Source organism: Mustela lutreola, chromosome 12, assembly GCF_030435805.1.
Source record: "Mustela lutreola isolate mMusLut2 chromosome 12, mMusLut2.pri, whole genome shotgun sequence".
NCBI classification, from domain to species: Eukaryota; Metazoa; Chordata; class Mammalia; order Carnivora; family Mustelidae; genus Mustela; species Mustela lutreola.
In genome coordinates, this window is record NC_081301.1 from 9,921,332 (window position 1) to 9,945,136 (window position 23,805).

Here is a 23,805-nt window from a genome sequence, read left to right on the forward strand (position 1 = left end):
ATTTTAGAAACTCAGAAGTTATTGAGACGTTTTATTTTCTTGAGTTCATCACTTTTGACTCTTGTATGATATGTGATTTGTCATAAAGGATAGCAAGCCTTTCACTAACTACTTCACTAAATGAATTTCAGAGTAAACACTGTGATTCCACAGGTGGATTCTGTAGGCCCTTCTTTCCAATGTTTTCTTCTGTTATGGTGCCTGCCACCTTAAGGGCACTTAAATGGTAGAGGATGGAAAGTTAAACGTTGTTTTGATGTTTATTGAATAACAAGATTACAGAACATTTGATTTTTGTTGTCCGTGTATTGAAAACATTTTTGCATTGATAAATGTTCTCTAGGAATGTGACTACATTCATCAGGTGTGAACTCTTGTAAATGAATTTTGTATCTTGAATCCACGTGTATATTAAGTGTATCATCAATATAAAAATAAACATTATTTGCTTAAGGTTTCTGGCACTTCTTCAGAATTGTTGACAACATACGTGCTAAACTGTTAGGGTTTGCTTCTTTCAGAACATACCTCAGACACTTAGGACTGTCTTGGGGTCGTAGCTTCTATGCTTATTCTTCTGGTTGGTAAGTTTCTTCTGAGTCCTGGTCTTGGTTTTTCCCTGCCTTGCTCGAAGTGGTCAAAAGTTCACACGCGGAGGGAGGATTGTTTGGCGGGGATGGAAGCTGCTGACCCTCTGGTCGTTTGGGGGTTTTCAAATGTGCGATTTCAATGTGGAATGTCTGACTTGTTTGGCATCGAGGAGTCCAGACACCCGACGCAGGCTAATTTGCAGTATAACTTTGAACGGGGCAGTTACCTCTCGAGTTTGTTCAACTGTCAAAAGTTGGAGGACCATGAGTAGATAATGAGATGAATGTGGTGGGCTGCTATCAGCTTCTTATTTTGAAATGCAGTATATCGGAGTGTATGATATGAGTATGATTCTGGAAACTTTGCTTTCAATGGTACATTATGTGGTACATTATGTATTACATAGATATAAAACGTATAACCTGCAGTTGGTCATAGGCACAAGAGTTTAAAAAAACTAGTCACAAAGCGCGAAGACCTAGTTGTACTTTCCAAAGCCACAGGCTTCTGTGTGAGGAGGGAGGCACGGACTCGCAGTGATCACCTGCTATGCCGTGGCCAGGCGGTTGGGCAGGGCGCAGTGGGATTGGGATGCGGGGAGCGGAACGGAAACTCCCTCTCAGTTCCGCGCAGCAGTGGCCTTAGGATTCAAAGCCCCACAACACGCGCTGGCCCCGCGGCACCAACTGGGTGCTTTTCCCTTCCGCCACAAGGCTCCTCCCACTTCCCCGCTCCGCACCGCCCCCTTAGAAAGAAAAAAAAAAGAACAATAAAGGCTTATGGCCACCCTGTCACCATCCACGGGTCGGGCCGCTGGGTGACGTGGCGGGCCGGCCTTAGGGAGCACCCAGACTCGCGCCCGCGCCCTCCAGCGGTTTCGGCCCAACCGCAGCCCGGATGTCGCCGTCGACCGCTGAGACCGCGCGCGGGCGCATGCGCGTGGCAGGCCCGCCCCGCGCGCAGCCACTTCCGGCGCGCTGGTGGAGGTGCGGTTCCGGGTCGCTGCTCTGCTCGCCGGCCGGTCGTGGGGGCTGGTGACGCGGGCCGGTGTTCACGAGAGGTCCCGGAGGCGGGGCTCTGCCCGCTGCCCAGAGAGCGGCAGGTGCGCGGGCGGGGGCCGGAGATGCCAGGAGGCCCCTCTTTCTCCCGGTGGCCTCGGTCTGCCCCAGAGCGGCCCGGACGGGGTTGCCCAAGACCCAAGGCGGGGGGCGGTACCGGGATGCTGAAAGGGCGGGGGTGGGGGCAGAGGGGCTGCCCGGCCGTGGAGTCTGGAGCCTAGGGTGTCAGGATCCCCCCCGCCACCAGCGACCTTGGACAAGTCATTCCTCCTTTCTGGGTCTCAGTTTCCTTGCTGTCAGATGGGAGAGACGTTGAGTCCCTCTCTCTTCCTTGACAGTCCAAACGCGGGCGGTTCTAGAAGGAGCGTGAGTTGAGTGGGATCCAGACTGGCGTGGCAGGTACCTGCCTCTCCCTGGGCGTTAGGCTGTTGTTTTTTACCCAGTTTAGCCATTCTTTTTCTCGGCGACGTTCTTAGTGCGAGTCAAGGCTCTGTGACTAGACTGCCCGGATCTCGCCAGGTAAACAAACAATGTGCGACTGTCAGAATCAACTGAGAAATAAATACTGGCCCTAGGAAACCGGAATCTCATTCAAGTTGTTTTTGCTCGAGTCTCCCAAGGTGAAGTAAATTTAGGCACCAATGAGAGATCCTGCTCTTTGTGCCTGTTAGTGAAGCTCCAGGTAGATCACAAACGCAAAGGAGAAGGTGTCCCACTGAGGACTGTGGCAGTGATAGATTCTTTCCTCTGTCTTCTGGTTAATTCTCCCTTTATCCTCTTCCATTTCCCCCAAACATTTTGGCCTTACACTTGAAAGGAAATACCCAGTGCATTTTATCTTTGTTTTCATGCAGGACAGAATGCTTTGACCTCCAAGCTGTTTTAAATCTGGTAGATAAGCCAGGTGAGTAGGTGGTTTACAGACATTGGAGAATTGTACAGATTTACATGGATAATCTGAAGTGGTAAGAAGTCTTTCGTAGATCTCAGAGCAGAACCTAGGTGTCCTCCACAGAACATGGAAAGTTAAGGTTGGAACCAGAATATTGGTGTTTCATACAACACTGGGAGGAAAAGAAGGTTGAATCTCATGTTGATTATCATGTAAAACATTCTGAAGACAAAACTGAGTTCAGGTCATTTTAATCACTCTTAAAGAGAACCATACAGAATTTCTAGGAAATGTTTAAGGGTATCTGATGCTTATAGAGGATAGATGTCTGGCTTGCCTGTTTTTTCTAGGTTGTCAGCTTTTTCTCGTCAAGAGCTGATGGCAAACCATCCTCGAACATTGGAATGTTATACCTTTATCCCCATACTGAGTACATATTTTGTCTTCATCTTAAAAAAAAAAAAAAGTAAACTGTAGTTAATATTGGGGAGAGAATTTCCAACCATTATGTGACATTAACATGTACCCTGGGCAGTTTTACTATATGTGTTATATGCCACAGCCAACGTGGCATAATAAAGAAAGAGTAAGGACTTGTGAGTCAGAGTCCTGGGTTCAAATACCAGCCCTGCCACTTAAGGACACACTCTTTGGCAGATTACCTCATCTCCTCAAGCCTGGATTTCCTTATCTGTTTATGCACGTGAAACACCTGAGTGCTTTTTAAATGTTTAGCAGTGTGTCCTGTTAAATGTCCACGTAAAATTATGAAACTTAATTTTGAAACCTGAAGCTTAAAAAGCAACTCAGTTCTGAAATCTCTCCTGTGTTTAACTTAGCTCTCTTTCGTCTGATTTATAGATACTGTTCTGTAAGCCCTTGGCCCACACTGAAGTGGGAATACAGTTTTCTTGGATGACTGGAACTTTCTAGGCACCAGTCTCTGAAGTCCTGCTTGCTGGCCAAAGGACTAGAATACTGGGGTGGTTCACTAGCTGGTCACCCGTGCAGGATAACCACACAGCAAAAATGTTTGCAAAACTGAAGAAGAAAATTGCAGAAGAGACAGCTGTGGCTCAGAGGCCAGGGGGCGCTACTAGGATACCACGGTCAGTGAGCAAGGAATCCGTTGCCTCTATGGGAGCTGACTCGGGAGATGACTTTGTAAGTATCTTTTCTAATTTTTAATATTTGGTACACTCTTGATATATTTTTAAAATAGTATTTCAAAGAGACTTTCCCATAAGTATTTTCTTTTAAAATTGAAAGATTAGTTGGGGTTTATATCTGATTCTTCCTACTGTAAGGTGCTTTTCTGTTTTTTCCTGTTATTTCAGAGTCCCTTTTCATATTCTCTACATTGTCCTGTTACACTCTTTTTATACTTTATGCATTTTCTTTTATATTTCGTTTCTCCAAAAAGCCTTGGCTTATTATCTCTGCAGACAAATATACTTTAAGTTATTGTTGCCTAACATGGTCTGTGAGTTATGGTGTGGAATTAGAGTACTCTATTTTACTAGGAAAGTTGATGAGAAGAAGACACCCCTGCACTATGTCCCTTATTTGTAAAGGACCTTTGTGTTTGGAAAGATTTAAGAACAATGAAGATGCTGTTGTGTTAGGTAGATCTCATGCCTTAGGATTAAAAGTGTGTCTTTGGCATATGACAGGATCCTCTCAAAGTCAGTTATCTTTTTTAAAAAAATTACAATATTTGGTGTATGTAAAAGAATGTATGTAATGTAACTGTTAAGTATAAAGCATAAAAATAAAATGAATGCTTGTTAATGGGTCACCTATCCAAAGAATTAAAACATTGTGGATACTGTTGAAGGCACTTGTATGCTCCTTCCCAGTTCACTTTCTTCCTCCCTGCCCTCCAGATAACCCCATCCTAAATTTTGTGTTTATCATTCTCTTGATTTTTAAAATAGCCTCCCAGATATGTATATATTTATAAACAATTTGTTGTTTAGTGTTGCTTATTTGTGAACTTTATAAAAATGGTATTCCATAGTATTCTTGAACTTTTTTTTTTTAATTCACCATGTTTCTAGAATGCATCTGTGTTCCATGAAGCTGTGATTCATTTACTTTTACTGCTGTGTAAGATTCCAGCATTTGACAAGGCCACAATTTATCTCTGTCTTTTCCTGATGATAGACAATTGAGTTGTTTCCAGGGTCAGATGAGTCTTCTTCCTCCTTTCTTCTGCTACCTGTCCTGGGTCAAATTACATGGCAGAAGCTCTTAGGTTATTGGGATGGAACAATAAGATTACCTGATATCATTGGCTGCTATATTTAACGGGAAATGTAATGCACATTTGATCCCCAGGCTGAAGGATATAGTTTCAATGCTGAGTTCTGTGGCAGAAATACCTGCTTTGCCTTCATGATGACATGCTAAATGAAGTCTGTCATCTTGAAAGTATTCCAGATATAGAAACTGGCCTGAATTCAAAGTATTTTCCATTGAGACTGCTGAAGTAATCTACTTGAACTTACCGTCTCTACATTCTGATCTTCACGCCCTATCTCCAAACCTGTATATCCCACTGCATATATTTCTCCAACCAAATGCTCTTCCTCTAGTGTCTCAAATTCTAAAATGAACAACACTGAATTATTTAACTCCATCTTCAAATGGGTATCTCCATTCCCCCAAGTCACCAGCAAGAAATTTCAGAAGCATTTTAGATTCTTCCCTCCATTTTTTTGGTGTCCAGTCAACAAGTATTTTGGTTTTCCATCTTCTAAATGTCTCAGACTTGCTCTCTTTACTCCATTGCCAGGAGTTCATTTACTTCCATTTTATTTCAAGCTGTCTTTTGTTTTTGGACAACTGTTGTAGTCTCTCGGCTCCTTGCCTCTAATAACTCCCCAAAGCAGATGTATTCATGTCTCTTTAATGCCTGAAACTCCTCAGTGGTTTCCCTATCACCTTCAAGATGAAGTTCAAATTCATACATAGTACAGTGGTAAACTCTCATGGCCTTGGCACAGCTTCCCTGTCCAACCTCATCTCACTCTACTTTGCTAGACCCTGTGCTCCATCCACGCTGAACCTATTGCATTTCTGGAATGTGTTATATTCCTTCATGCCCACAGCTTTTTGCACTTGTCTCCTGTCTCTGAAATGTCTCATCTCTTCCTTTTGCTCCTGAGTTCTTCTAACAGACTTTGAGCTTCCTTCAAGACCCCACTTACATGTTACTTTCAGGAAGCCCCCTTGACCTGACCTGCCCTTGTCATCCCCTCTACTCCTTACCCCTCCTGGCCAAGTTTGGTCCCTTATCTCCTCCTGACCTCTGTAATAGCACCTGTTTACACTGCATTGTTGGTGGTTTGCTTGTCTGTCTCACTAAACTGGGAGGCGTATGAAAGGCAGTAGAGAGTAGTAGTTGGGAACTCAGGTCAGGTTAAGGAGTCAGACCTAGATTCGATTCCTAACTTCATTGTTACTGTATGACTTGGGGCAAGTTCCTTTCCTATGCCTTAGTTCCCACATCTGTAAAATAGGAACTATACTTGTCTTATTAAAGCATGGGTCTCAGGTCCCCAATGTTCATCCTGAGGTTCGATTATTTAAGAGGACTCAGCGTGGTTTTACTTACTGCTGTCACTTATTATAGTGAAAGAATACAAAGCATAATCAGCAAGAGGAAAAGATGCATGAGGCAAAGCCTGGAGAAAACCAGGTGCAAGCTTCTAAAAGTCCTCTCCCCCTGGAGTTACATAGGACATGCTTAATTCCGCCAGAAAAAATTGTGACAGCACATGTAAAATGTTGTCTTCCAGGGAAGCTCCTTGGAGACTCAGTGCCCAGGGATTTTATTGGGGCTCTTCACATAGGCACCGTCTGCCAAGCATTTACCAAAATTCCAGACCCCTGGAAGGAAAACAGGTGTTCAGCATAAACCATATTTTTGTACACAAACAGATTAGATACCGTGAACCTTTCTTATCAATAATAGTGGGAACCCTTTAAAGTCTAAGTTCTCATAGTTAAGCCCCAGGGCTGGCCTTACAGACAGACCTTGCTAAGAATCGTGATTGCAGGCCTGCAATGTTACCTCTTCTGCCTAATAAATAAAACATTTTGCATAGTGCCTGGCTCTTTAACAGGCATTTCATAATAGTAGCTGCTTCTCCTGCTGTTTTAGGTTGGGGACTCTGTTTCACCACTGTTCCCAGTGCTTAGCACAGCTGAGAAGCAGATGTCTTACTAACAGTAATAATCATAACTTCTAATATAGATAAGTATTGAAACTAATTATGTGCTATTCTGTGTTTTAGGGAGTTGACAAGTGTTGATTTATTTAGTCCTCATCACAGCTGTGTGAGATTGATCATGTTTGTTGTCATAGTTTACTTATGATGAAATCAGTGCACAGAGAAGGTGACTAATGGGCCCAAGTTCTTATTTTCTAAGTGGTGAGGATGGAACTTTAACCCAGGTCCTCCACCTCCAGAGACTGCCTCTTATGTATAAACTAAACCAAGTCTAAATAAATGTTGGACTGGACAAGTGTCTAGATACATAAGTGAATATTTAAAGTGAATTTTGGGGGGACCTGGATGACTCAGTGATTAAGCATCTGCCTTTGGCTGGGGACATTATCCCCGGGTCCTGGGATCAAGGATCAAGCCCCACGTTGGGCTGTCTGCTCAGTGGGAAGCCTGCCTCTCTCTCTCCCACTCCCCCTGCTTGTGTTCCCCCTCTTGCTGTGTCTCTGACAAGTAAATAAAATCTTTAAAAAAATAAAAAATAAAGTGAATTTTCAACCACCTTTAAAGATACTTTGGGTATTAGATGGGGAAACATGACTAAAGACTAGATATTGGATAAAAATTTTTTAGGTGTGATAATGGTATTGTGGTTATAAAGGAAAATGACCTCATATTTGGGAAATGTTTATCAAAGTATTTAAGGCAAAATGTCGTATCTGTTATTTATAGTACTTCAGTAAAATAATAAAGCAAATAGGGGAAAACATCAGCAATTATTAAAGTAGATGGAGAACGTTAATTAAACCATTCTCCCTACTCTTCTGTATTTTTAAAAATTTTATAATCCAAAAAAAAGATAAATAAGTTACTTGTTAGCAATAGTAAGCAGTGCCCAAAGTAATAGTAGTATCCAGACATTTTAAAATAGATTGTTGTGGGGACATCTGGGTGGCTCAGTTAAGCATCTGCCTTCAGCTCAGGGGATGATCTCAAGGTCTTGGGATTGAGCCCAAGGCCAAGCCCAAGGCTTCCTGCTCAGCAGGGAGTCCGCTTCTCCCTCTCCCTCTGCCACTCCCTCTGCTTGTGCTCACTCACTCACTCACTCACTACCTCTCTCAAAGAAAATCTTTAAAAATTTTTTTTAAAATAAAGTAGATTGTTGAGGAAAATTGATGTTTAATTAATATGTTGATTATTGAACCCATGTTTTTTTTTTGAGAGATATCCATTTTATTAAGGAAAACTTAAAATGAATCCGTATTATCTGGTAAAGTCTTTGATGCATTTAGACGGAAACTTTATCAATGTCAGTGATCAGTTCTTCACCAGCCTTTGACCCCTCGTTAAAGAACCTTCTGACCTTTTCTGCCAGGACTTTACCTTTGGAAAAATAAAATGATTTTCTTTTTTCTTTTTTAAGATTTTATTTATTTACTTGTTAGAGCACAAGCAGGGGAGCGGCAGGCAGAGGTAGAGGAAGGAGGAGGCTCCCCACCAAGCAAGGAGCCCGATGTGGGACTCGATCCCCGGGCCCTGGGATGACAACCTGAGCTGAAGGCAGCAGCTTAACGGACTGAGCCACTGAGGCTGATTTTCTTTCTTTTTTTTTTTTTTTTTTTTAAAGATTTTATTTATTTATTTGTCAGAGAGAGAGAGCGAGAGCGAGCACAGGCAGACAGAGTGGCAGGCAGAGACAGAGAGAGAAGCAGGCTCAAGGAGCCCGATGTGGGACTCGATCCCAGGATGCCGGGACCATGACCTGAGCTGAAGGCAGCCGCCCAACCAACTGAGCCACCCAGGCGTCCCGAGGCTGATTTTCTTATTACTGAAAATATATTCTTTGTATCATGTACTTGGTGTGATATGACCATAATGGATTTGTTTGCCATTATTTATTCTTTTTTTTTTTTTTTTAAAGATTTTATTTATTTATTTGACAGACAGAGATCACAAGCAGGCAGAGAGACAGGCAGAGAGAGAGGAGGAAGCAGGCTCCCTGCTGAGCAGAGAGCCCGATATGGGACTCGATCCCAAGACCCTGAGATCATGACCTGAGCCGAAGGCAGTGGCTTAACCCACTGAGCCACCCAGGCGCCCCGCCATTATTTATTCTAATACTGTGTGTATACACACACACACACACACACAGTCCGTTTAGCATCTCCTACCTTTTCCACGTTGTAGAAGGGGATAGTGTTGCTCCTATTTCACAGGTAGAGAAGCTAGGACCTAGGTATGTTAAGAAGCTCTTCAGTGATCACATTTAAAGTATACTGAAAGCTGAAACAAGAGTTGTTGCTTTCCCATCCAGTATTGGGGTCGTCTCACATTGCTGAAAACCCATGTATGAATGTGGCCTCTTGTCTGTATTTCCACAGGCTTCCGATGGAAGCAGCTCCAGAGAAGATCTTTCATCCCAGCTCTTGAGAAGGAATGAACAGATCCGGAAACTTGAAGCCAGACTTTCTGGTATGTCTAAGACTTCATAAAAAGCAAGCAAAGAACACTCTCCTTGGCTGACCCTCTGTCTATGTCAAATAACGATATAGTGTCACCTTATGGTGATAGTGCTATATATTGACGTATTTCTTAGTCAAAATGGAGCAATTTGTGCCCTTTTGGTTCCCTCCTTTTGTTAGTGTACTGAAGACTGTAAACTCAAAAAGAATAAGTTGGGTTTTTCTGCTCCTGAGGTTTCTAGCCATGGATATAAAAGGTATTAAAAGTATACGTAGATGACATTTGACGATCTTCCACCTGTTAGCATAGCTGTCAGGGTAGGGGATAGTACTTACAGGGAATGGCCAACAGATGGATTCTTCAGCACTAGAGTGGCTACGTTGCCACTTGCTACAGCTGCATATCACTTGTGTAAGTGTCCTGGGTCTTTAGACCACTTTCCAGTGATACTCAACACCTGTATAGAAGCTGTAACTCTCATTATGTCTTTTGTGTGCAGTTTACAATTCACACAACTTCCATTATATCCTTGCCTGAGCAGGGCATGTTTGTGATAGAGTTGTGAGTTTCTTATTTTGGTTTCTGCCAGCGGATACATTTTGAAAGTTTCATCCTGTGAAGTGGTCAATGGCTTCTGTGTTTCTTTTTGTCCCTTGGCCTTAGGCACATTTTATTGGAGTGAAAGCAGTAGACTACAAAACTCTCCAAATTGTATACAAATACTTGTGTTTGTGAGGTTATCAAAGGTCCGTAGTCTAGCTCCCAGCTCCCGGTTGGTGCGCTATCTCCTTTTATCCTCACTGTAGCCTTACTAGGCTTAGCGAGGTTAAGGTCACCGAAGCAGTAAGTGGTGGAGCTCGGATCCAAACCCACATTTGCTTGCTAGAGTCCGTACTCTTAACTATAGTCTTCTTTAAATTCAGTTGTTAAATCCAATTATACCTACTTGTAACTAACATCAGGAACAGAGGTGAAATAACTTTACTTTTGTTTAATGTTGGGGAGAAAGCTACATGCCTTCCCTGACATAGAGACGGAAGAATTATTTGGGCTTGACTAAAATTAGGGAAGGGAGAGGGCAGAGAAAGGATACTTAGAAAGCCCAGTTGTGTCCTAGGTATCTTCCTCCAGGTTTCATATGAAAAACAGCAGCAGTAGGTACCTCTTCCTGAACCTCTTACTGAAGCGTGTCCGCTGCTTCTGGCATAGGAAAACACCTAATTTGTTATCTAATTAGGACACAGAAAGCAGTTTACTAAGTGCGTTTGAGGCCATTGTAATTAATACCATCATTTGCTAAGTAATGAAACTAATATTTGGGATCAATAATTTGCTTATGGTCTCTCAGCTACAGACTGACAGCTGGGATTTGGCCCAAGCCTGCCTACTTTTCCACTGCATCATACTATCTTTGGCCACCCAGATAATTAATTCTGACTTTCACCTTTAATTTGGCATAGGAAGCTCAGTTCCCATATAGAAAGGAAGCTGACTTTTCTAGAAAATAAAGTACTTTGAAGGTAAAGACCATCCTGTGGTAAGGTGTTTGCTATTGTCCCAACCACTGTTAACACAGCTGTATGAACTGTGAGCTGTTCAGTGAGTTCCTTTCGCCCTGTCCTATCGCTAATACTGGAAGGGGAAGTGAAAACGGAGGTTTGAAATTAACGAGCAGGGCGTTTCTGATGATCAGACCAGGCCCACTTCTTGCTCTCTATCCAGGCTAAACAGACCTGCCTGTTTGTATTCACCATTTACACCGTGGATGGTTTGTACTATACCTGTTTGCTTGTGTTGTTCATTGTTAATGGGAGGCTGTCTGCCTAGCTTTCCTTAACAGCAATGGTTTTCGGGTTGAGAAAATCATCATCACTTTCACTCATTTTTTTGTTTAATTAACTTCCTTTCCTGATGTTTGTCCATTCCTGGTATGTGCGTCACCCTCCTCACCCAAGACTATGCTGAACAGGTCCGAAACTTGCAGAAGATAAAAGAGAAGCTTGAAATTGCATTAGAAAAACACCAGGATTGTACGTATTTTTTTTCCTGCTTTTTTTCAATCTTTTCAGGGTTTAGTTTTTTGGTTTTTTTTAATGAAACCATAGTGTATTGGCTAAGTTTATCCATCATAGTTCAAATCTTTTTAAGTGTACTTCTTAATCAGAGTGGTAAAACATTTGTCTGATATTTATAAGCATACAATTCTGTTGATGTTGTGTTACGGGCATGCTTCTTAGGAGAAGGTCATTATGTGTACTAGCTTGTCTTCATCCGGTTTTCCAGTTTATTGGCTGCCCTTTGATGTTAGTAAAATCATGTGCCTGGCCCTTAAGCCTAGATTAGGAGCCTTGTTCTAGCCGTAGCTTCATGCTGCTGTATTCAGAATGGGGGGAAATTTTTGGCTGTCATCACTTCTCCAGCAATAGAACATACATTTTATTTGGTCTGTCCTAATTCATATATTCTCCTTTGGATTCAATCCAAGAAAGATGCTAAAGAAGTTTTCTGTTGACATATACTTAAAAAATTTTAAAGGAAAACGAAGTGAAAGAAAGGTTTTTTGTTTTGCATAGTTTTGAATTTTATTTTTAATTCTGATAAAGTATGCTAGTAACCATCACTTAGCAACAGCGTTAGCCTCTTCTAGCAACCTACCTACTATCATTGTACTGTTGAAAAAGTTACCTTTTGGCATCTTCCTAAATGTATATACTTGCTTATTACCAAAATAGAACAAGAGAAAGCAAAAAAACAGCTATGCTCTAATGCTAAGCCCAAAAGATTCTGGGATAATGTTGAGACGGATCAGGTTTTTCCCAGTCTCATTATCCACTTACTTGACCTTGATCTTTTTTGTTAGGTTACAGTTGTAAAATAATCACATGGGCTGTTTGTCATGCCGTTTCTGAAATATTGCCATATCTCAAATAGAGCCTCTTTGTTAACAGCTTCCATGCGGAAATTTCAAGAGCAGAATGAGACATTCCAAGCCAACAGAGCCAAAATGGCAGAAGGACTGGCTTTGGCATTAGCCAGAAAGGACCAGGTATTTTATATGTGACGCCCAAGATTGGTGGAAAGATTTCACTTAGTGACGTGATTTCAAAAATCATGACATAAACCTGGTAGAAAATATCTGCAGCCTAGGAGAAAAGGAATGCTCTGTAATTTACATTTGTAATCGTGAGATGCATCCAGAATAGAGAATATCATTCTGTCATTCTGTGTAACTTTGTGACAGGGAGAAGGGAAATGATGTGTTCTATCTGGTGGCATATCCCAAAAGAAGGGAAATGGTCTCTGTCCTCTAAAAACCTGTGTTAAGGCCTAGACCCCTAAACCCCCAACATTTGCCTCTTAGAGTAGAGAATGCTCTCAAGCCCAGCTTCTATGATGTACATAGTTCTTACGGTCTGTTTCCTAGTGTCTTTAACCCCAGTGAGTTAGACAAAAGAACTCCTGTAATCTCACTAGAACCATCCATTGATAGATGTTGAATGAATAACAGTAAGAAAGGAAAATAGTACTATTACCACCTATTACAGTAATTATGAAGTAAATATTTCTTTCGATGGCATTTTAAATTTAAGAAAAACATCAAGATATTATACTAGTAATCTTGATTTATTAAGACAGGATCAATTTATTATGTTTCACTTAAGAATATATATATAATTCATCTATAGTTGGTGAGTTGGTTGGTTTTAAAGTGAGTATTTTAAAGGGAGTATTAGGACATTTGCTAGCCAGAAAAAGACATTATTCACCAATACCTATTAGATAACTATGGTGTAAATGTACATAAATGATGATATCATCTAAAATTGGTGAATTTTGATTGTAGGCACTTGGAATATGGCTTTTTGTACCGATGGTTATTTTTCCTCCTGTGATTTGTGAATAAGGGGAATCATATACCAGATGGCATAAAGCATATTGGTAAAATCAAGATAAGAAGGAAAATAATTATCAGGGGCTGGCGAGGGTGGTCCCTTTTACCTTCATTAAATTAGTTTCTAAATATCAATTATAGTTACCAACTCAGCTGCCCCAGCTACCCACTCCCAAGAGATAATAATAGTATTCATGGAAAAACACTCAGGAATAAAGTGAAAAGCTGCATCAGAACACCACACTACAACTTTGTTGGGTGCTCTGCTTCGTAAAAATCTGCAGGTTTATATGTGTGTTCTAGAAGTTTCTATAAAATTCATTTTCTTCTCCTTTTAGGACTCTTGGTTCTCTTAATACTAAGCCAACTTTATGGGGTTTTTTATTTGCTGTTTTGATTGGTTGCTTGCTTGCTTTGCAGGGGAGTTAGGTTGTTTTGTTTTCTGAAAACCTTATGTTACTGATACTCTTTCCTGGAAACTGTACCTTTTTGTTGTTTTATTTTAGGAATGGTCAGAAAAAATGGATCAGCTTGAAAAGGTTAGTTCATCTTTTATTTTTATCTCAGTATGAATGTTGGCCTCTCCTCAGGACTTGGAAAATGGCTTTTCCGGTACCCAGTGTACAGATCACTCTACCACCTCTTAGACTTGGGGTGCTGGTTGAGTTGACACTGACTTGAAAAGCTCATGGCTGCCCTTGCTTGAGGGCATGCTGGATGTCTTTGGTTTGCCCCTCCCACTGTCCTCTCCTCCCTTATCTTACCTTTCTCCGTGTCCCTGGAGGCTGATGGAAACTGCGGCAGCCAGGCTCCATTGCCCTCTGGTTTCCAACTGGGTTCTGCCAGTGGGGGAACTCCAAAGGAATTGTGGGTGGCCGGGATTTATTCCTCCAGCCTTCTCCATGTGGGGTCCCTTCAGGTTATTTGTATCCCATGGCCAAAGGTCACAGCTTTAGTTGGATATTCCTGGGTCTCTTGTAACCTCTACATTCCCTTTGTCCCTTCCTGCCCAACTGTTACGAGCACATTAGCTTTGTGCTTTCTTACTCACCCACAGCTTTCAAAAGTCCCTTTATTAAACTCTTCTCAAAATACCCAATTTGAGACTGCCATCTGTTTCCTGCTGGGGCCCTAATTGGCACTGTGGTAATGTTAGGAATACTTTTTGAGGAGGCAGTGGGGAAGGAGGGCATTTTTCAAGGCTCAGCATTGAGCAGATAAGAGCATTTCTTGGCTAAACACGGACGAGGAAAATTGATTACTCTAGCACCATAGCTTGTGTAACACTGTGTAGGTGTTAATGTAATGTATTCCTGGCTCCCAGACATGAACAGGAAGATGAAATTTCAGGCCTATAGTTAGAAAAACATTTTAATTTAAAAGTCTGCTCCCTCAGCCCAAATTATATGCTGCTACCTAATTCATTTTTTGTTTTCATCAAATACTCCTAAATTACTCTTTGGGGTAAAAAATTATTTCTTAGATTGATAAATTCAGTTGCAAAATAAAAAATTTACTGTTTGGCCACCTGGGTTCCTCAGTCAGTTAAGTGTCTGCCTCCGGCTCAGGTCAGTATCTCAGAGTCCTGTGATTGAGTCCCACACTGGGCCCCCCAGGGAGCCTGCTTCTCCGTCTGCCTCTCATGAATAAATAAATAAAATCTTTTTTTTAAATGAATAAAAAAACCTCATTTCTAAATATATATACAAACACCACATACACACACACACACGTGTATTTATATTGTTCATTTTATTAAGCAGATGAGTTTTATTGTTGTTGTATTCTTGGAATAAAACTCCAAGTTAAATCAGTTCTCTTTGTGTGTTCTAGAAATCTAGTTATCAATTTATCAAAGAATGCTTGAACATATTTTTGTAAGGAAAGAATTATAGACAAAAGCTATCTCCCAAAGAAACTTGTGCTTAAAAAAAATCTGAACATGGTGTTAATGATGGTCTTCTTAAATATGGAGGTATTGGTTAGGTTAAAGTTTTCTTTTCTTAAAAGAAACTCGTAAGATTATAGTAGTTGAAATTCTCATTGAACTGTTTTTTGTCTTTTAAAATTGTTAAGGAAACATGCAGGACTGAACTAAGTAAAACCACTGACAGTGCACTAAGGCGATCCCCACCCCCTCTTCCCTGCCCAAAAAGGGACTGGGAAATATTTTAGACCCAGAAGAGCAGTGAGACATCTATGTAGGTCTTTGAAGCCACTGTCATTTTTGGAACTGTTATTTTTAGACTGTTTAGATTTCTTTTCAATCAGGAATTAGAAACTGTAGCAGCAGGGTTTGTCCTGAAAAGAGTCTATCTTGGGAAGCTGTCATTTAGTAAATTGTAACCTGCTGACACCAGTCATGTCTAATTTTTGTTGACTTCCTAACTGAAATTGCGAACTGACATTACTTAAATGCATCTCATTTTTTCAGGGTACTCAGTTTTACTCCAGTTACTCACGTTGCTTATCCAGTTCAGTATGCTACTGAGAACAGACCGGGAAAATGAGGATCTGCGATTTCTAATCAAACTTAAGAACTTTTAATGTCAAGCAGTTGTTGCTTTTACTCCCCTTATTCACAGCTGGATCATTTAAAACACATGTATTTTTAACTTAAAGAGAGTTAGATAATGCTGTATTGGTCATATCACCATAAAGCTTCCTGTTATCTACTATTGTCTGCTGACAAGAGAGTTTTTGAAAGATTTTTTTTTTTTTAAAGACTTTATTTATTTGACAGAGATGACAAGTAGACAGAGAGGCAGGCAGAGAGAGAGGAAGGGAAGCAGGCTCCCTGCTGAGCAGAGAGCTTGATCCCAGGACCCTGGAATCATGACCTGAGCTGAAGGCAGAGGCTTTAACCCACTGAGCCACCCGGGCGCCTGAAAGATTTTTCTTTATTAAGTAATCTGCTGGGGGCACCTGGCCGGCTCAGTCTGTGGAGCTAGCAGTCTGTGATCTCAGGGTCGTGAGTTTGAGCCCCATGTTGCGGGGAGATTACTTAAAAATAAAATCTTTAAAAGAAATAACAATTCTGCTGAATAAAAATAAAAACTTTCTGTAGATTTTATTAAAAAGCATTCTGCATACATAATAAGGATTTGTGGTGTCTTCGTTGCCTGAGATGATGTCTTCTTCCTCCAAATAGGAGAAAAGGTTTCTGACAGCTCAGTTACAGGAAATGAAGAACCAGAGTTTGAATCTTTTCCAAAGGAGGGATGAAATGGATGAATTAGAGGGGTTCCAGCAACAGGAACTAAGTAAAGTAAAGCACATGGTACGCATTTTTATTTTCATAGCTACGTGCTGTATAGATGATGAATTGCTCTGATTTTACTAGTTATCACTCTCTACTTGCTGATGAACATACCCTAGTAGTCTTTGATATTAATCATATGTGTTTATTTTTCAATTTAGCAAAGTGGGGAAGTTCTGTTTGAAATGTGCTTCCTTTTCTTTTTCTTTCTTACTACTGGGCCCCTTATAAGCCCACAAAATTGTTAGGAAAGTTTGACTTGTTGGTCCATGTTTTTAAAAATAAGTCTCAGTAGTATTTCTTAGTAATGGCCCAGTGAAACTTTGTATCTTTTTATCAGCTTTTAAAAAAAGAAGAAAGTCTGGGGAAAATGGAGCAAGAGTTGGAGGCTCGAACCAGAGAACTTAGTCACACCCGGGAGGAGTTGATGACCTCCAGTCAGATGTCATCAGACTTGAGCCAGAAGCTAGAAGAATTGCAGAGACACTGCTCAGCGCTGGAAGAGCAGAGGTTCTTGCTTGGTCTGTGGGGCCCGTGGGAAGCGGTGTTAGCTCTGGCTACAGCTTGCCTGCCTCTCCCCACTGCTCTTTGCAACACTTTCTGATCTCAGTTCTGGCAAAGGCTTCTAGACTGTCCTTACCTGCCCAGGGCTTGAGACCCTCCTTCCCCTCACCTGCTTAGGTTCAGCTTCCAAGCCTGCCAAGTGATCCAGATATGTTTTTGTTTCTAAGCTATTGAGTAACCAAAAGGAGACAGCGATTTTTTGCTTAAACCTGGGTGGGATTTTTTCTCCGGGCTTCTACTTCAGAAAGAGCCACGGGGTCTTCTCCATTGATAATCTTCCAATGACTAGCATTTGCAGCCCTGACATGTAAAGAACCATCTGTATTTTTCCTGTAGAAGAATGTCTCTTAGATGAGATTTTCAAATGTGTTTATTGCCTGCTTTCTTTCAATGAAGAGATCATGTGACAGCTTCAAACACAGGTGTGGAAAATAAGATCTCAGCCCTGGAGCAAAAGGAACAAGAGCTCCAAGCATTCATTCAGCAGCTTTCCATGGATTTGCAGAAGGTGAGTGGAGTACTAGGAGTGGATCCAGGTTGCCAGGATTCATGAATGGGGTAGAAACTAAATCTGTCAGAAATTTCTGTCTCAGGGTGGCTGCTGAAACTTCTCTTTCTCCTGCAGCCTAAGTGACCCTAGTTCCCAGTCTAGCCAGGCTGCCTTCTCATGGGTGGTCACACAGCTGAACAGAAGAGGTCAGTGTTGTCCTGGTAGGAAGTCTCAAAGCGTGCCATTTGATCTGCTCACATTTGTCTTTAAGTACTACATGGTGGGCCTTGAGCATAAGAAAATGTAGCATTCACGGTTGATGTGGCCTAATCCAGTTTGTTCCAAATGATAATCCTTGGGGTGCCCGAGTGGCTCAGTCGTTAAGCGTCTGCCTTCAGCTCAGGTCATGATCCCAGGGTCCTGACATCAAGCCCCGAGATGGGCTCCCTGCTTGGCGGGAAGCCTGCTCCCTCTTCCTCTCCCCATCCTTATGTTCCCTCTCTCCCTGTGTCTCTGTCTGGCAAGTAAATAAATAAAATCTTCAAAAAAAAAAAAAGGTAATCCTTATAATTCATTTGTTCATTTGGCCAACATACATTTACTTCCTTCCTATTATAGGTATGTGCTGTCTTGAGACTATAAAGAATAAAAAATATTGTTATTGACTGTAGACTAGTGTTCCTCAGTGGTATGTTTCTTCCTGTCATTTTGAATAGAACAGTTGTACCGTATGATTGTCCCGCGCATTGCAGGACACTCAGCTTTCCTGGCCTCTGCGATCTTAGTGCTGGTAGCACCTTCAGGCATTGGCAGTCACGCCCTTCCATCATATGAAAAAACACCCCCTGGGGGGTGCTATGACCAACCCTACCCTCATCCCTTGAGAACTGCTAGTCCCAAGTGCAGCAGAGACTTAGAGCATCATTATAGTAGAGGAAGATTTGTGTGAGGAGAAGTCTGTACACCCCTTGCAAACCATGATGTGTGCCGTGAAGGAAAACTACAGGGTGATGTGGGATCCTTTAACAGCATCAGATCATATCGAGCCTTGGAGTCGGACAATACTTCCCGTGAGGAAGTAACATTTGAGCTGGGGAGGGGCAGTGGGAGAGAATTTGAAGCAAGAACAGTGAGCAGTTTGAACCATAAGCCCAGAAACCCTGAGGCAGTAGGAAGAGCCCATTCAGGGAACCGGAGGAGAGGACACACTGAGTGAGAGAAGAACGGGTTGGTTGGGGAGGCAACCACTGAATGGGTTTCCAGGTAGGAAGCTCTTGTACCTGTCCAAGCATGAGATAGTGGCTTTGACAGGAGTGGTGATGAAGATAATGGGGGAGTAGACAGACGGATGAAGTCGTGAGGAGACTGACCCACTGGCTAATATAATGGATGTAGGAGAAGAACAAGAGAAAAAGAAGTTTCGGTGATGATTGATCAAATGAGCAGCTGATGGTGTCAGTCACTGGGCTACGAGTGCCAGAGGAAAGACAGTTTTTTCACGAAGATCGTGAGTTTTGAGTCAGTTTTTTTGTTGTCCTTATGGTTATTGAATAGATGGAACATTTATTTCAGGTAGCAAGTGTAACAAGGCAGTGAGCTCCTATGTAGCTAACCCACAGGTTAAAAAGAATAATATGCTTCCCTCTGAGCTTGCCCATGTGCCATTCACTGTTCCATCACATTGCTTTTTCTTTTGTAAACAATCTAGAAACTGTTCTGTTCCCTTTTTAGTTTTTGCTTTATAATTTTACTATTATTTTATCCCTAAACTGTATGTATCTTCTGTTGTCTCCCATGCTTGTTAAAAATTACATAAATTATGCTGTAGGTATTCTTAAAACTTGATTTTGGTGCCCAACATTGTATTCCTAAAAAACGTGCATATGGGTCATGCAGCTGTGATTTGTTCTTTCTTCAACCATGTAGTATGAGGTTACCAAAATGTATCCGTTCCATTGACCATCAACATTGCGGTGTTTCTGGTCTTTTACTATTACCAACAAGGCTACTGCGAACTTTCATCTACCTGTGCAAGTTACTCTAGAGTACATTTAAGATGTGGAAAGCTTGGGGGTGTCTGGCTGGTTCAGTCAGTAAAATGTGAGACTCTTGATTTTGGGATTGTGAGTTCAAGCCCCACATTGGGTGTAGAGATTACTTGTTTTGTTTTGTTTAAAGATTTTATTTATTTGAGAGAGAAAGGGAAAGTGAGAGAGAGCATGAGAGGGGAGAAGGTCACAGGGAGAAGCAGACTCCCCTTGGAACTAGGAGCCCGATGTGGGACTCAGTCCCAGGATCCCGGGATCATGACCTGAGCTAAAGGCAGTCGTTTAACCAACTGGGCCACCCGGGCACCTGGGTGTGGAGATTACTTAAAAATAAAATCTTTTAGAGGCGCCTGGGTGGCTCAGTTGGTTGGGTGTCTGCCTTTGGCTTAGATCATGATCCCAGAGTCCTGGGATCAGGCCCCACATCAGGCTCTCTGCTCGGCAGGGAGCCTGTTTCTCCCTCTCTCTCATATGCCTGCCTTCACCCCCGCCCCCAGCTTGTGTACTCTCTCAAGCGCGTGCTTTCTTTCTCTCTCTCTCTCTCTCTCTCTCTCTGTGTGTCAAATAAATAAATAAATAAACCTTTTTAAAAATTTTGAAAATCTTTGAAAAAAGTTTTGTACTGGGACACCTGGGTGGCTCAGTTGGTTAAGCGGCTGCCTTTGGCTCAGGTCATGATCCCAGCATCCTGGGATCGAGTCCCACATTGGGCTCCTTGCTCGGCAGGGAGCCTGCTTCTCCCTCTGCCTCTAGCCTGCCACTCTGTCTGCCTGTGCTTGCGCTCTGTATCTCCCTGTCTCTCTCTCTTTCTAACAAATAAATAAAAATTTTAAAAAAAATTTTTTAATTTAAAAAAAACTTTTGTACTTTTTCAACTTTTCTGGATAATGCTTAGTTTTTTTTCTATAGTATCTATATTAATTCACACAGTCCCACAGCCGCCTATAAGGGATTGCTTGACTTGTTGTTTTCTTACTACCATGGTGTATTATCAGACATTAATTTTTTGCCAGTCTAGAGTGTATGAAATATCTCAACGTGATTTTTAAAATTTTTTTTTAAAGATTTTGTGGGATTTTTTTTGTATATTTATTTGACAGACAGAGGTCACAAGTAGACAGAGAAGCAGGCAGAGAGAGGGGGAAGCAGGCTTCCTACTGAGCAGAGAGCCCGATGTAGGGCTCCATCCCAGGAACCTGGGATCATGACCTGAGCCAAAGGCAGAGGCTTTAACCCACTGAGCCACCCCCAGGTGCCCCTCTAAACTTGATTTTAATTTGCTTTTCCCAGATTACTATGAGATAACACTATCTTTTCATGCTTATTGGTCATTATTGTTCTTCTGTGAAGTACTCATTCAATTCTTTTGCCTGTTCTGCGTTTTCTTTTTCTCCTTGATTATAGGAGTTCATTATATATATCCTGGCTGCTATTCTCCTTTGTTAGTTATATGGGTCGCAAATGTCTTCTCCCAGTTTTTGTCTTGTTCTCACACCCTTTATGATCTGTTCTGATGAAAATACACTCTTGGGTGCCTGGGTGGCTCAGTGGGTTAAAGCCTCTGCCTTCGGCTCAGGTCATGATCCCAGGGTGCTGGGATCGAGTCCCACATCGGGCTCTCTGCTCCGCAGGGAGCCTGCTTCCTCCCCACTCTCTCTGCCTGCCTCTCTGCCTACTTGTGATTTCCCTCTCTCTGTCAAATAAATAAAATTTTTTAAAAAATACACTCTTAATTTTAGTATAGTTCAATTTATTATTTTCCTTTAAGTTCACACTTTAGCTTTTTTATTTTTATTTACTGTTAAAAAAAATTATTCCCCTGTTCAGTGGGATTTCCATTTCATTTATGTGTTTTTTTAAGTAATCTCTACACCCATCATGGGGCTTGAACTCTATGACCCCCCAGATCAAGAGTCACGTGCTCTACTGGCTGAGCCAGCCAGGTGCCCCCACTCTTGGGTTTTTGTTTTTGTTTTGTTTTTTTTTATTTATTTGACAGAGAGAGATCGTAAGCAGGCAGAGAGGCAGCAGAGAGAGAGGAGGAAGCAGGCTCCCTGCTGAGCAGAGAGCCTGATGCGGGGCTGGATCCCAGGACCCTAAGATCATGACCTGAGCCGAAGGCAGTGGCTTAACCCACTGAGCCACCCAGGCACCCCCCACTCTTGGTTTTTAAAGAAATCTTTTCTAACCCAGGATCATAATGCTATTTTCCTATATTGTTATATAGGAAATTTTATAGTTTTGCTTTTTACAGTCAAGTCTTTAATACACCTAAGCTATGATTTTGGTTTGAGAAGATCTTTATCTTTAAAAAAAAAAAATTATGATAACCATTTACTGAAAAATCTGTTCTTTTCTCACCAGTCTGCAATGTCAGCTTTGTCAGGTTCGGGCTTCCAGATGTACATGGAACTATTGGGCTTTGGGCCATACGCCACTGTGGTATTTGCATGATACTATATATCGCCTTACTATTAGGACAAGGCCTAGTGTCTGATAAGATAAATCTCCTCAACTAATTCTTTTTTATAAGTATTTTGAATATTCTTGGCCCCTTGTTCTTTCACAGAACAGCTTGTCAGATTCCTCAAAAATTTGGGGGGGGATATTGATTGGATGGCATTGAATCTGTAGATCCATTTGGAGAGCAGTGATTACTTTATGATGTGAATTTTCTTTATCCAAGAACATATGTTTTTTTTGTTTGTTTGTTTTAAAGATTTTATTTTATTTATTTGACAGAGAGAGATCACAAGTAGGCAGAGAGGCAGTCAGAGAGAGAGGAGGAAGCAGACTCCCCGCTGAGCAGAGAGACCAATGCAGGGCTCGATCCCTGGACCCTGAGATCATGACCTGAGCTGAAGGCAGAGGCTTAACCCACTGAGCCACTCAGGCGCCCCTGATGTGTTTTTTTTTTTAATGCATATAAGATTCTGTGATTTTCTTCATTAAAGTTTGTTATTTACTGTTTAATTTATTCTTAGGTACTTTATTTTTTTATACCAGTTGCAAATTGTATCATTCTAAAAATTACTTTTTGGGGGCCCTGGAAGGTTCAGTTGGTTGAGCCTTTGGCTCAGGTCATGATCCTGGAGTCCCGGGATCTAGTTCCACATCAGGCTCCCTACTCAGCAGGGAGTCTGCTTCTCCTGCTGAACTCTCTCCTCTCATGCTCGCTCGCTCTCTCAAATAAATAAATAAAATCTTTAAAAAAAAATAAAAATTACTTTCTGTGTTTGTTGCTGGCATATTGAGGTACTATTCTTTTTATGTATTGATTTTTTTTTTTAAGATTTTATGTATTTATTTGACAGGCAGAGATTACAAGTAGGCAGAGAGGCAGGCAGAGAGAGAGAGGAGGAAGCAGGCTCCCTGCCAAGCAGAGAGCCTGATTCGGGGCTCGATCCCAGGACGCTGGGATCATGACCCGAGCGGAAGGTAGAGGCTTTAGCCCACTGAGCCACCCAGGTGCCCCAGTGTATTGATTATTTTTGCAATTTATTAACTCTTACAAGCTTAATAACTAGTCTACAGATTTTTTGAGTTTCTTAAGTAGCAGTCATCTGTGAATAATGATGGTTTTGTTTGTTTCAGATTCTTACATCTTTTTTATTCTTTGCCTTGTTCTGTTGGGTTGTTTGTGTTTTCTTATTGTTGAATTGTAAGAGTTTCTTTTATATTTTGGATAGCAGTTTTTACCAGGTAAGTTTTTTGCAAATATTTTCTCCTACTCTGTGGCTTGACTTCTTATTCTCTTGACATTGTCTTTAGCAGAGCAGAAGTTTCTAATTTCGATGAAGTCTAGCTTATCAGTAATTTCCTTTGTGCATCATGCCTTTGGTGGTTTGTTTGTTTGTTTGTTTATTTTTCAGTGGTATAGTTAACAAATGATTACTATACCCATGGTCATCTAGGTTTTCTCCTTATATTATCTTCTAGGAGTTTTATAGTTTTGAGTTTTACGTTCTGTGACAATTTTGAGTTAATTTTTATGAAGAATATAAGGTCACTACGTCTAGATTCATTTTCTTCCTGTGGATGCCATTTGTTCCAGCCCCATTTGTTGAGGAGCTGTCTTTGCTTCATTGTACTGCCTTTGCTTCTTTGTCAAATATCAACCAAATATATTTGTGGGGGTCTCTTTCTGGGCTCTCTCTTCTGTTCCACTGATCTGTATGTCTTTCACCCATACATTCCTGTCTTGATGACCAATTTCATATAAGTCTTGACGTCAGGTAGCCTCAGTCCTCCAACTTTGTTCTTTCCCCTCAATATTGTATTGATTTTTGTGGGTCTTTTGCATCTCCATAGAAACT

General features: G+C 41.4%; 1 protein-coding gene across 3 annotated transcripts in view; it reads left to right on the forward strand.

Annotated features, from left to right (window-relative positions):
• The first annotated feature begins 1,539 nt into the window (after window positions 1–1,539).
• GOLGA1 (golgin A1) overlaps window positions 1,540–23,805 on the forward strand; it is a 48,337-nt gene continuing 26,071 nt past the window's right edge. For 2 of the 3 annotated variants that reach the window (XM_059143283.1, XM_059143285.1), the window contains exons 1-10: window positions 1,540–1,693; window positions 2,504–2,553; window positions 3,403–3,705; window positions 9,155–9,245; window positions 11,192–11,266; window positions 12,185–12,282; window positions 13,635–13,667; window positions 16,280–16,408; window positions 16,728–16,897; window positions 17,348–17,459. In XM_059143283.1, coding sequence (XP_058999266.1) covers window positions 3,571–3,705; window positions 9,155–9,245; window positions 11,192–11,266; window positions 12,185–12,282; window positions 13,635–13,667; window positions 16,280–16,408; window positions 16,728–16,897; window positions 17,348–17,459 — 843 coding nt within the window. In that variant the 5' untranslated portion in view covers window positions 1,540–1,693; window positions 2,504–2,553; window positions 3,403–3,570. Of the gene's footprint in view, window positions 1,694–1,734; window positions 2,169–2,503; window positions 2,554–3,402; window positions 3,706–9,154; window positions 9,246–11,191; window positions 11,267–12,184; window positions 12,283–13,634; window positions 13,668–16,279; window positions 16,409–16,727; window positions 16,898–17,347; window positions 17,460–23,805 lie in introns of those variants that run through there. The other variant, XM_059143284.1, reaches the window with a different exon arrangement.